Genomic DNA, 14,011 nt, shown 5'->3' on the forward strand with positions numbered 1-14,011 from the left:
GCTTTTCATGGTTTCTCCGTGATGAAGTCAGAGCCTTCAAAGTCTGTGCCTCTGTCAGCGTTTTCACTACAGTTCAACCAACCTGTTCTTTGAGCTCGGTCAGCTGGCCCGAGAGGTTGGACACCAATTTCATGGTGGACTCCAGTTTCTCCTGCAGGTTTCTGATCTCGTTCTGCTCCCCGTCTGCATCGCTGCTTACCAGAGACATGGCCCGCATCCTTGGGAACCAGTCCAAGTTGTGTTCCTGGTAAAGAGAATCTGGATGATTATGACCAGCACATCAAAACACAATTAAACTGATTTATTACATCCATTTTGGCACTTTCTTGAATCTGCTTTCATTTTTTTTTGTTCTAAATATAATTTCTAAAATAAACCAGTCTTTATCTTGCTTCACACATTAAAAAACACAAACAGCACCAAGTGTGTATGACTGCCAAGCTTGATTTGATTTGTGTTTTTCATCACAAGCCCTATTTTGTTTCTTTGGCTACGTGCAATGATTTGAAGCCTACTATAAAAGCGGAATCAAACTAATCATGAGGGACTTTCCATATTAGAATCACATGGGCTATGAGGGCATTCTTGAAATGGCTTGCAACAGGCTGTTTACTTATCGGTGATACGTTTCGGTCACGTATAGTCTCACCGTGCACATGTCAGAAGTGACAAACTTTTTAAAAAATGTGTAAACCAAAGCAGGGAAACTTTCTCATTTGATAAACTACAAAAAAAAAAAAAAACACGAGTGCTGCTGAGAGCCACTGACAATGACTCAGAGGAGCAGCAGGGCGGCGGGTTACACTGTAGTTCACACACCGTTGAACTGACTGTGGCAGTGATTTCACCTAAGAAGAAGTTACTATCAAAAACATCTTCCTGACACAAACTGGTGGCACACCGGTGTCAAGAAACACTAAGACTGAAAGCATAATATATCTTATGGGTTCTTTCATGTTTCTGAAGTAACGAACTGTTGTAGCGTCAGAATGAAAGGAGTTGTCTCCCAAAAGGTATTTCAAGAATAGATTCTTTGATACACTGTTTGCCAATCTGAACCCATTATTTGACACATTGTGGGCTGATGTGTGGGCACAAATATGTTAAATGATGCAGTTCATGGAGTAAACTGATGAAATTATCTATTAACAGTGAGGTGTGTAAAGTGATTACTCATATACGTTGGAGTTTCTATGTATGTTTTATAAAACAATTAAGAAAAACAAAAGAAGCAAATACAACTCTCAGGATTTCCATAAAATCATATGCATATTTTTGACATTTTTACAGTAATTTGAATTGTTAACACGTATATATGACGTTTCTCATACTACCAGACATAACATGAGTGAAATAAACTGTCCACGTCATGACGGTGTATTTCCACATGACAGTCTCATAAAAACAGATTGAGACAGCCAGGGTTTCATACGTTATGTACCTACGTCAACCTGTGGGGATGGGGGAGAAAAAATAAACCAGAAACCTTCACAGTGCAGACAGTGAGAAATGGTGTTAGCACAGCCCCTAACAATGTGTCAGCCGCTGGCGGGTGCACGCGAACAGAAAAATGTGCTAACTAAGCTAACTCTTCTGGTCTCAGACTCCTCATCTGAGTCTGTGTCAGACCTTTATTGCACATCATCGAGATACACGCTGCTTTTATACCAGTTACCGAAACCTTTTCAGTACTGTGAGCCAGAGTTTACATTGGCACAGCTGCTGAGTTGGCAACTGCTAGTTATAAGCTGAGAAACAACCTAAACAGTCTGATTATATCTGCTAGTTGCTGATTTTGGAGCAGAACAAAGGCTAAAACAGTCTTATTGGTGTTTCCTTAAGTAACCATCTTGATACTCTCTGGCCCTTCACCTGTTACCTGGACAAAAAGCCTGATCCAGAATTTCCCAGGAGGATGGATACAAGCAGAAATGTGCTTCAAGTTCCAGTTTTTATCAGGTTTTATGTAGGAAAATCATGATAAAACAACATATAATCAGAGCTTATTCTTTTTACATGGATGAAAACATGTCTGTAGAGGAACTTCAGTAAATTACATGATGTAATTATGCCTATTTATGATTATATATTATTCATAAGAAAGATGCAACATGTATCGAATGTTTACTGTCCACCCCCGCATCACTGTGGCAAAGCTGTAACAAGTTATTGTCAATGCCAGTGCAAAATAAAATGCATTCAATTAGCTAAGCCAAGCAGCTTCAATTGTGTACAGTCACAGTAAATGAATGTATTTAGCACAGACATTAGTGTAATTGTGTATAAAAAAAAAAAGTCATTTGATTTCCTCATTTACACAATACGAGTTTTTTTTTTTTTTGCTGTGCAGTAACTAAAAACACATCAGTTGCATTCCTGATGTGTGTCTGGCAAAGTAGCTCCTTATCACATTTGCTGTCCTCTGAATTCTGGGACTTGTAGTATTAAGGAGATCCGATTAACCATGACTGAATGGATTACAACCTTAAGGAAAAATTAGTGGCATTTAAAAAATCTATTTGTTAAGACACTGTGTTACAGTCAGTGTGGGTGTGAACATACGACATTGACAGAGACACGAAACCTGCCCCAGAGCTTGTGTTAAAATATTGCTGAGGGTCACGCTGCCACATTCCTTCACACTTTCATCCCGTCCAGCACTTAACCAACACATACCGTTGTTATTGTGTTGCTGCCTGAACAAACCAACTCCCAAATCAGCCAAAGTCATGTGAGCACACACCTACACTACCAGTAACACACAGTCCTACTTCCTGCGGTACAGTACCGTCCCAATAATGCGTTGCCTTTACGCAGAGAGAAACTTGAACATTAATAACGAACATTTGTGCACGTGAAGGAATTTATTTGTGTTAATTTTCCAAGCCTTCATTTACTTCCGCAGCAGCACGAAAAAAAAAGAAGTCCCAATTTCTCTAGAATTTACATTGTTTTCAGTTTTTGTGGACCTGAACTTTTTTTTTGTTCTTTTTATTTTTTTCTCTTTACCAATTGCTGTTTGTCACTTCCCTTTGAACCATTTAAGGGCTGAAATTTCAATACAAACATGGAACCTCTGACTGGTATTACATATTTAACTCTCAACAACCTACACACATTGCACACACTAGTGCCACTGCCATGTGACCTAAATGGGCAAAACCATCAGTACTGATGCAGCATGAATGAAAAGGGAGAAACGCTGTGCAGCTGCTGAGATCACCGTCTCAAAACAGTGCAGTGCTGAAGAACTGGGCTGGAAAAGTCCCGAGGTTTCAGTGGTTGATTTGGAGACATATGGGCGAGCGAGGTGGCTGTCCAAACCACAAACCAGTCCTGGGTCAGACGGTAGCCCGAGGGGAATCACACACACTAAGCTAATGAGCAGTATTTACTCATTCTGAAAGGACTAGAGCACTGTTGTGAGCAAGTTCCGCTTCCTGAATGCAAAGAGACAGAGGCTGTGTTTACCTACTTCACCTGCCTCCTCCCCCAACACACACACACACAGTCTCTGAACACAGCTCCAGCTTCACTCATATAATAATCTTTATATTCTTTACATGTCAACATGTGACAATGCTGTAAATTACAAAACAAAATATTTTATTTGACCAGTTCTGCTCATATGTTGTCAAATACAATATCAACTAAATGTCACATGGGTCATTTCCCCATTTTGGATCCTGTCTGCCGGCCAAAAGCACACGTGTGTTTGTTTGACGATTTTATCACCAGCAGCCCTGCCCTATTTCCATCCCCAGTGTTTACAAATGATAGCACTTCCAGTAAACTGAGAAGTGCAGCCATGACTTAAGAGTCTCTACATCACGCTGGTTCAATGGAAATGACGGAAGTACATTTTTCATTATTAAAACCGCACGGGCCATGACAGAGAAACAGGATGCTCTGTGGTTAAAACAGCAACAGAAAACGTCACAGTCATGCCACAAGCCACCTGACAAGCTGACAGCCCCCTCATTCGACAAATATGCAAAATACTTGCCAAAAAAATATCACGCATCTGAACCGACACAGGCAGATATTGTTTAAGCATTTTTCGGCAGAATCAGATACTGGCTGTTTTAAATGTGTCTACAGGTGTTTTGAAATGGCTCAGCGACAGCTGCTGCATCTTTCACTGTCGGACTCAGTAAGAATCTGGGCAACTACGATGATGAGCCAACAAACATCTATTTTCTTCTTAGACATGACATTTCACCCAGAGCCCTCCACCATTGACGTCAGTCCCAGTCATTGTCAGAGTAGTCTGACTTCTACACCCCCTTCTGTCCTGTTGCTTATTTCATGTTATTGCAGCATCAAAAAAATCGAAACACGGTGGGAACGAGGCAGCACAGACTGAGGAAATTGGATGTGCAAATCATGCTTTTTAAGTCATGGTGTTATAACTAAAAGCACTCACGCACTGCTACCCTACAAATAGTCTGCCTTTAAAAAAAAGACTTGTAGATAAATTTAAGTTCAGTGAGTCAAATACCACAAAATGAACAATGTTACAGGATATAATACAGGAAAAAAAAGCAGGATGGATCAAGTGGATCAAACACCACTACATTAAATCAGAAATGCTAAATATTTGTCTTGATGGGCAGAAAGTACAAAGTATATTAAGTTTTTGTCATTAAGTTTTTAATTTACAATTAGCTATACTTTCATTTGGTTACATCGAGAGCTTTTAAAAATCTGTAAAATCTATAACTGCGGCTTCTCTGTTTTTGGTGCCTGTTTCTTCACTCTTAGTGTCTAATAAAGCGAAATTGATAAAAAAAAAAAAAATCCTAATTAATAAATATAATTAAAAAATTTTGGGGGAAAAAAGTGATGAAAAAATATATTCCTATTACTTCATGAGTGATATAATTAATAAGGGAGTGGGGCAAAACTCTGTGAACACTGAAATCTTTGTGCACAACTCCAGACAACACGACACGGAGGCCCACCGCATCAAACACTTGCATGTGAAGCTGAGAGTTAATGTTAAGGATGACTGGGTCAGCTGATGGGTCACTGGGGTCTTTCGCACCATGAGTGCCTTCCCTGCTCAGTCTGCTTGCAAAGTCTGCAGCTCAGAACGCCTCCTTGACAAACTCATTTTGGCTCAGCAGGGTGCAAGGTTAATGGGGGAGACAATGGGGGTTAATCTCGAATCAGGTGGTTCCTCACAAGACTGACTGCAGCAGCAGATCAAGGCAGTGAAGTGGGCTTGAATGGCACCTAATGAGAAACTGTGTCAGAAACTGACAGCAGCAGCGCAAGTGCGTCAGGGAAGCAACCACTTCAGAAGAAGGGGCTTTCCTTTGGCAGTTAAAAAAGCTTCCTAATTGCTCACAGCCTGCAATGTGATTCAACAATCAAAACAATGAAAGTTTCTGCATGGTTCATATCTTTTTAATGGCTAATTTCCCCCAGAGATGGTCCAGTTCACTTAGTTGTGACGTACAGTGAAAAAGTCAAACCAGGATTGAACGCGTATGTGTGTAACTGGTATGTTGCTCTCGTTTAGTATTTGTAATACCAAATCTTATTGAAACCAGCGTGCACTGAACTTTTTGAAACACATTTTTTCTTTCAACAAGTTACCTATTTTTTGGCGCATGTCCACCTACCATGAGGTGATTCACAGGGTAAGATTTATGTGTGCGTGTGTTTGTGTGTGTTTAATGATTAAAAAAAAAAAGGCATGGCTGCTTTAGAGGATTAACACATTTTATGCCGGTGGCAGACTCTTTTTGAATGTTAATTCCCCATTCTCAAAGCTGACTGATGTGATAATACTTTGGAGGGAATCAAGGTCACAGAGGCAGGGATTACATAATGCAGTCCTGGTACGCTGGGGCAGATAAGGTGAAAAAAGGAGAAGTAGAAGAAGGTGTAAAAAAAAAAAAAAAAAAAAAAACACACTACTGGATTGTGGATTTGTATAAATCAAGTGTATTTGTGTGTTGTCTTTCTCTCAGTTTACCTATAATAAGATTTAGACAAAAATCATAAGTTTGTTGTAAAAGATTTGCTTGTGTGCTGCACGTTTGAAGAGTTTAAAAAGCAAATTGCACGTTCAAGACAACATCCTTACCCTGATCATTTCTGCCACGTAGCTCTCCGGGCCAGTGTACTCTGTCGAATCCTTGACCTTCACCAGGACTATGAAGCACAGGTAGTGCCACATGTTGTGTTCGACTTTAATGTGCTCTTCAAATGTGACTGTCTTATTGTCAAACTTGTCTCTCTCCAAACCTGGGGAAAAAACAGTACAATCCCATACATACACGCACATACACGTACACACACACAGAATTAGCAGGGTGTTCTCATTTCTTTGGAAGAATGAAGAAATACACGTTGTGTTGCAACCTGATATAATACCTCTTGTGACCTAAATGAGGATGACTAACTGAAAAAGCAAGAGGAAATGGGGTCACAAGAGAACGGACAGACACAAATGTCAGAAATGGATTTACTAAAAATGTCCACCTTTTGTTTATCACCTCAAATCACTGCAATCAGTACTCATTCTCACACACTATCTGCCAAAGAGAAAAATAACCCTTGATGTGGTTGCTCAACGCGGAGCAGTAAAAATATCAACAACTAACCAGCGATTGTTCACGTTTCACATGTAACATTAATAAGTGAGCGCTCAGCGATGGGTGAAGCCGGTGTTTTGAGTTGAGCATGCTGTCTAACATGGTCAAGACCCACATGGCAACAGGAAGAAACACTCCTCCTCCACAGCAGCACCTGCCGTGACTAAACATTCATTCTGGGAAGAGGAGGCGTTTCATTGTTTATACTACCCAGAAAAACAGCCCCCATTTTTGCAGAGCTCTGATGCGAAGCTGCATCACAGCAGTCACACGCTCATACAAGAGCCGGCACAGTGACAAGACCACTCTCTTTATTTGTCTCGGTTTCGCCATCTTCTGCAAGCCTCGACATTCACACCTGCTGACTGTACTGCAGCTCTAATGTACAGTGGTGCGTCAAGTATCGAGTGCAGCTTGACTAAGATAGAACTGCGAGACATTTCCGCTGTGTTTAATTCTAAGAAGGGAGTACGACTACTTAACAGAGATGATAGGAAAAGGACAGGAAAAGATGTGTCAAAGGTCATGACTCACATACTGTACCTATATTGTTCACAAACAATAGAACTGGTCCTAAACTGCTGACTACACAACATTGTAAAAAAACAAAAAAATAGAAAAGACAAGACAACATTCAAATGGCCAGACAAAAAGTTGGATTTTGACTCAGCACTGGATCTGATGCATCTCTATTTAATCTCTCACCGCAAATAAAACACGTAGTTTTGAGGATTTCCTCTTTCTTCTGCTTCTCACTCCTCAGGTCAGCAAACGTGTCAATGATGACACCAAAGATGAGGTTGAGGACGATGATGATGACCATGAAGAAGAAGAGTAGATCGTAGATCACTCTGGCTGCAAAAAGCGGCTCCTGTTGATGACAAATGAACGGAAAAATGAGCAAGAACATGAGGAACATGAGCTCGTAAGCTGAAGCCAGAATGAACCTTCACCAAAATTAACTGACGCAATAACACCCACTGACTGTTTAGAAGTTTGCTTTTCCCCTCGAATTCAAATCAGATTGACTTAATTAGCTAGTTATCAGTGTCACTAAATATTAAGTCAGTGATAATAGTACAGTAATAGCATTCATCTATTAATGTTTTTTTTAACTACGATTTCATTTTTTTTCCAAGCAAAAAACGATATCAGATTTTTAAAATAGTAAAGTATCTAATTCATCAACAGTCTATGTAAATATGGAGCCCATTCATATCTCATTTCACTACCGTCACTGGATAACACATTTTAGTGACTCATAAAGCCATCTTTGCATGCAAGGCAAAGGCCAAGTCACCGTGTGTTAAACACAACCCGACACGGCTGAAAACAACACAGAGAATCCACATGAATGCTAAGCTAACTGAGGTTTATATAAGGTTTATGAGTCATGCCCCGATTCTATGGGTCAAGCTGCAAATCTAACCCATGTTGCAGTAGCTTGTCTTCATCCAGGATAAGCACCAGTAATACTTTTTCTGGCATGTTTGGGGTTATGGAAGTCCACTGCAAGTCCTGTGTGTCCCCTCTGACCTGCCAGCCCATTGTATTTCTCTGTGACATACAGCCACCTCAGTTACACCAAGGCCCTCGCTGCTCCCTCTCCTTACTTGGCACCACATTCATCTGATAAGGGACTTGCCAACGATTCTATTTTTTCCTGATTGGGGCAAATATGTTATTACCTTTTGAAGTTAGAGAAAATCAAATACACATTATGGTGATCCCCTCATGGGCCCATTAATGAAAAAAGGGCTTTATTAGATCTCACATCACTTTTCTCCATTCACTTTAATTTAATTTAATCTAATTTAATTTTTATCTGGGTGGGAGGGGGACTGAGTAAACATCTTGGTGTCTATCGCATTTTGCTGTTTTCAGTGCAAGAGAGTTTGGCGAGACCTCCAAAAGTTTGTTACGATTTGTTTTTTTTGTTTTTCTACATTTTGTGATACTGGGTTTTTATCTGATCTAAACCTCTAAACCTTTGCACCCCTATCCTTCATACCTCTTTGGACGGTTTCCGCAGAACGTCCCCGACACCTCCTCCACTCCTGAGGCCGTGACTCAATACTGTGACAATGCACATGAGCAAGGAGTCACATGCCCGCTCCTTGTCCTCGATCACCACCGCTGATGGCTGGACGGCAATGGAAGCTACAGAGACGTTGAAATAGTGTCAGATTCAGTCATTCAGTCATTTCCTGTGTAGGCTGAATGCAAAGCTTTGTCTGATCAGTCAGTTGCACTGCTACACTATCAGCCGATCATCATGCTTTTAAATTTAACTTTATAGAAACCAGGCTACTGAGAAAACAGCTACACCCCAAATTGAAGATCTAATATACTACCAAACACCCTTGAATCCTCATTTCATACTCTATTACATGTGATTGGTTGACTAAATCAGCCCCATTTTAGAACATAACAAGGCTGACAAATTTCTCAAAACCATCCTCACAGTAACAAGTCACCAGATGACCATAATTAGCCGGCCTGGCGGTGATGGATAAGGAAGCCGAGACGAGGTCAGGCAGGATTCGACATGGTTGGTTGATCAATTTTAGGGTGGCGCTTATGTTCATCCTTGATTGGGGGCTTTTCCCAACAAGGTCAGTCAGTTTGCAAGAACTCGTTGGTTGTTGTTGGAGGCTCTCCCACCCTCCAGCGCCCGCCCCAGCGCCATCACAGAGTGGACCCAACGACCTGCTTGTACCTGATGGTAATTAAACCTTGACCTTTTAACACTGGGCCTCTACATCAGGTCTTAGGCTTGGCCTCCTGAGACACACACAAGAGATCTAAACCTGCAGTGTTTCGGTCAGCTTCCCACCAAACCCCAAACTGGCCCAGCCTGACCTAATCCCATGACCAGCCGGCCGGCCGGCCAGATTTACAGCTCAGTGGGATGAATCTCCTCTGGCTGAGTCATATGTCTGTGAAGACATAAAGACCTTTACATACTCAGTCACTCATAGGCCCATACACAGACACTAACAAGCACACAAACATGTGGGACATGCTTCAACATGTGGACTCAAACTTAAAAGAACCCATCGACCCGTCGCCTTAACTCCACCCTAGTCAGACACAAACACACACACACACACACACACACACACTCACTTTCACTTTTGTTAACCTACCATCCATCACGGTCTCCGCTGTGCAGTTCTCTCTATTTTCTTTCTGGCACACTCCACCAGAGAAGAGCTCTCCCACCATACTGGCTCCATGCTCTGATCAAATGGGAACACAAAACATTACGCAACTGAACAATCTGCACATGTTTCACCTTTGGGAGAGAAGCATTTATTTTTTCACGGTGCATATTAGCAATGACGTCCTTTACACGGACAGCTTGTGGGTGATGCTACAAGCAAGGTGAACATAATCATAACAGGACACACACATCTTGTATTCTTCAGCCTCCTATTGACTTAATTTCAGACATCCACATCCAGCTTGTGCGTGTGTGTGTTTTTGTACTGCAGAAAAAAAAAAACACTGCACATGTTTCAGTCGCATGACTGTTTGGGTCAAGACAGGGCAAGTAATTTACGTTCACCTCAGTAATGAATGTCAACATACCGAGTGTTTTGTTGGGTATTCTGTCGACGGCCAAAATGAAATCGTCTTTGAAGAAGATGTAACCAACAATAGAGAAGAGGTAGACGAGGATAAGAGCCAGCACAGCCGTCAGGACAATGGAGCGGCCATTGCGGGTCACACTCTTTATTACGTTGAGCAAGGTCTCTTCTCGGTAGACCAGATCAAAGAGCTGGAAAGGGGAAGGATTCAGAGATGTGTTTGGAGAACATGAGCATTAGAGAGAGAAGTGTGTGTGTGTGTGTGTGTGTGTAAATGTGAACACCTGGTAAAACAAAGGCTAGACTTTTTTTTTAGATCTGTTCCTTTATTTAAATGTCCTTGATTTGGTATGGGACACGTGCATCTTTATAAACAATCAAATGGCCTTTAAATACCAGTTTTATCTCATGTGTCAGTGCAATTGATACTGTAAAAATGTCCTCCATACCAAATTAATTTCTATTCAGAACAAGCTGGACATTGTTGGTAGGGAACTGAAACCTTTGGTGTCAATGCTCATGTGTGTACAAGTGTATATAATCTCAAGATGATATTGTATGTGTGCGCATGCTCACGTACTAGCAAGCTGTAAAAGAAGACGTGGACGAAGACCCCCAGGGAGCAAATGATCAGGTAGAGCAGGTGGTACAGGAACTCCACGTCCATGATCATGGCTGTGTAGCCTCGTGTGAAGGTTCCTCGGTTCCCAACAAAGCTCATCAGGAAGATGACCTTGTTACATAACTGCGGGACATCGGACAAAGAGATAACACACAGTGAGAGAATAAGTCTTACTTGGTAGGATCAGTAGTAACCGTAGTATTTTTGTCTTTGGGTAAGATTCAAAGATAGTCATTGTGCAGGATACTAAAAATAAAGTGGATGTGGTTCACCACCAGCACAGAGTGGAATCTCCCTGGCTTATGCATCAACACCTCACAGCTGTGAGTGACATTTGTATTAGCAGCTATGATGCTACCTCACTGTGTCCAGGGTTACGTGTGGGAGAGGAAAAAAACATAACAAGACAGGCTGGGTAGCCGGCACACAGCTGGATACATCTGTCATTTAAAAACCAGTCAGTTTCACTTCAAGAGAGAAAAAGGAGGGGGGCACTGAAGTGTTCACACCTTAGTGCTGTATAAGTAAATTCAATGTTTAGTTAATGTTTTTGCATATGACTGTACCCCGTGCCAGGAAAAAATCAAGTTAACCAGCAATAGAGCACATCTGGATGTAGCACTTCACATGGGTTCTCGACAAACTGACGCACTTACATTGAAACCACCCAGTAGAAGCAACGTGGGCTCCAGGCCTACGGAGAAGATCAGGCGCAGGATGGTGGAGGCGATGAGCGCCCGGATGCCATGAGGCTGAGGCAGGACGATGACTATAGCCAGAGACACCAGCATGGCCATCCACAGCAGGGCAGACAGATGTGGCTCCAGGGTACCTGAGGAGGACAGAGGTCACATTAGGGCTCAATATAATCATCAATTATGAAGCCAGCTGTTTTCCAGCATGTCAACAGTTCAGTTATGCACTGCAATAACCCTAGACACTTCCATGAGGAAAAACAAGCTGCAAGTTCAGAAAAAAATTAGACATGGGAACCTTGGTTATTTGGGTTTATAAGCACAAAAAATTGGCTTTTGTGTTGTGTGGGTTTTTTTTTTTTTTTTTCCTGTTGCATTTATTTTGAGGGTTTGTGAGTTTTTGTTTTGCGTGTCATTTTGAATCTACATTGTTTCTGAATTTCCAGATCGTTTCTCCTAATGGAAGTGTTTTGGACTTCACTGTGCACTTTAACAACTTAAAGCATTTAAAATACACTGAAAATGTCAATAAGAAATTGAATGCCTTTACTCCTGTTTATCTTGTTTGCATATTTATAAAGAGTAGTCACATCAACATGAATGCATAGCTCTATCTTTGCAGCTTAAGTATGCTTAGCCTGCATGCTCTTATCAGCGACGCTTCCTCTCATATCTAAATGTTGATAAATGTGCTTTTTTTTTTATTTGTATGAGAAGAACTTTTTTAATACGAGAGACAGAATTTCATTTATTTCTCTAACTTTGACTTCCCCACACAGATTGTACAAAGACATTTGTTATTGTTATTGTTATTGTTATTGTGAAGTACAAGCAAAATGGCCAAGTCAAGACACTGGAGTTGACTTATCTACCACTTGTGATTGATTTATCGATTGACACCATGTGTCACCCAGTCAAAAATATCGTTTCACTTATGAACCCAATAGATTTACAGATGTTCATAATCAGCAGAGCTTGTTGCCTCCGTGTAGGTCAGCTGTGTTTTACATCAATCACTGTGGGTCAGCAAAGAATTAACGTGAGCTCAGCAGGCAACAGCTCAGTGCCAAGTCCACACCAGCTTGCAGCAGAAAGGCTGATTCACTTTGTTAAAGATAATCTAATTCCACTGTGTTAACACACACACACACATGCATTTATCTATTTCCTTCCTCTGAGGCACGAAGCAGACCACGTTCAGTGTCTCTGTGCCCTCCGTTGTGAGGCCTCCTTCTTATCGCCCTCTCCGTGTGCAGATCACATGACAGGTACTCATTACATAACTCCCGGTTGGCTAAAAATACACTTGGCTCCATCTGAATTCATCAGGGATGGTCCTGGGTACTGAGTTGTAACAGGCTGCCCGGGTGCTCAGACTTGGCAGCGAACCTAGACACAGCAGCTCGGACGTCACACACCTACAGTCCGAGACCATTCATCGCTCTCACATCTCTGCTTACTCTGCAGGTAGGAGATAGAGGCACTGACCTTTACACCAAACAACTGAGACTCAGCCAAATTAAATCCACATAGCGCCTGATGTTTTGCTGCTTGTTCAACTTCACACATGCACATTATCTTGTTAGCAGGCAGTTGGCTGACAGCTGCATTGTTGCATTCAAGTAGCCTCTGGGCCTTTGACTACTGACCACAGCTCACAATACCTGGTCTCATGCACACTCACCTGACATCAAACAAGAGGTAAGTGTGCAGCCTGGAGTTATTCAAGGTGTCTCTAACCACAGTTTGTCTTCAAATAAAACCACCCACAGGAAACATGAGTGATGTGTGCAGTCAATGCAATATGTTAAGTTTTTACAGTGTTCAAATTGTTGATACATTCTGCACATTAAGCACAAGTCTAAAGCTATAAAACTGCCTTGCAGTGTAAGACCTGTAATAAACCAGGTTTATCATGCCCAATTAAAGTTTGGTTTATTCAAGGTCTCCAAGCAGTTGGCATGAATATGACCACATGTCTGACTATCTTGTAATGATTCAGGAAACACTGCAACATCAAACATTCACTGTTGCGCAACTAAGATGTTTTCACTTGATACTTTCTCATCAGTTTGAAGCGAACATCATTTAGCCTCTCAGCCTGCACACTGATTGATGTGTCCTGGAATGACCTGCTAAGGTCTCACAAGACCTTTGACATAGAAAACCGCATGGAGTTTCTTGAGCTAAGCTAACAACCTCTTTTTTTGTCTCTTCGACACTGCTGTGAGGAAGTTCAAACAAAAGGGACCTCGCCGTTTGACCCCACACAGAACAATTGAAAGTTTATGCGAAATCACAATGTGCGTCTTCTGTCTGCTACTCTGCACGGGAACAATGGCGGCCTTAATGGCTGCGGCTTTTCACATCCCCACAAATACTGCCCTCAAGGAGAACTGAGAAAAAAGGGAAGAAATAGGAGACAACAAAACAAAAAGAAAACTACAACTGCTCAGAAAAAAAATCATGCTTAGGTCTGGTATTTTTCCCTTT

General features: G+C 41.5%; 1 protein-coding gene across 14 annotated transcripts in view; it reads right to left on the reverse strand.

Annotated features, from left to right (window-relative positions):
• Positions 1–14,011, reverse strand: part of itpr1b (inositol 1,4,5-trisphosphate receptor, type 1b) — an 84,873-nt gene that overhangs the window by 2,741 nt on the left and 68,121 nt on the right. For all 14 annotated transcript variants that reach the window (XM_085776377.1, XM_085776373.1, XM_085776374.1 and 11 more), the window contains 8 exons: positions 11,480–11,655; positions 10,782–10,946; positions 10,203–10,392; positions 9,758–9,850; positions 8,620–8,768; positions 7,314–7,479; positions 6,098–6,258; positions 83–244 (listed from right to left, as the gene is read on the reverse strand). In XM_085776377.1, coding sequence (XP_085632503.1) covers positions 83–244; positions 6,098–6,258; positions 7,314–7,479; positions 8,620–8,768; positions 9,758–9,850; positions 10,203–10,392; positions 10,782–10,946; positions 11,480–11,655 — 1,262 coding nt within the window. The remainder of the gene's footprint in view (positions 1–82; positions 245–6,097; positions 6,259–7,313; positions 7,480–8,619; positions 8,769–9,757; positions 9,851–10,202; positions 10,393–10,781; positions 10,947–11,479; positions 11,656–14,011) is intronic.

The sequence above is a fragment of the Trachurus japonicus genome, chromosome 5 (assembly GCF_045865225.1).
Source record: "Trachurus japonicus isolate A0001 chromosome 5, Traja_1.0".
NCBI classification, from domain to species: Eukaryota; Metazoa; Chordata; class Actinopteri; order Carangiformes; family Carangidae; genus Trachurus; species Trachurus japonicus.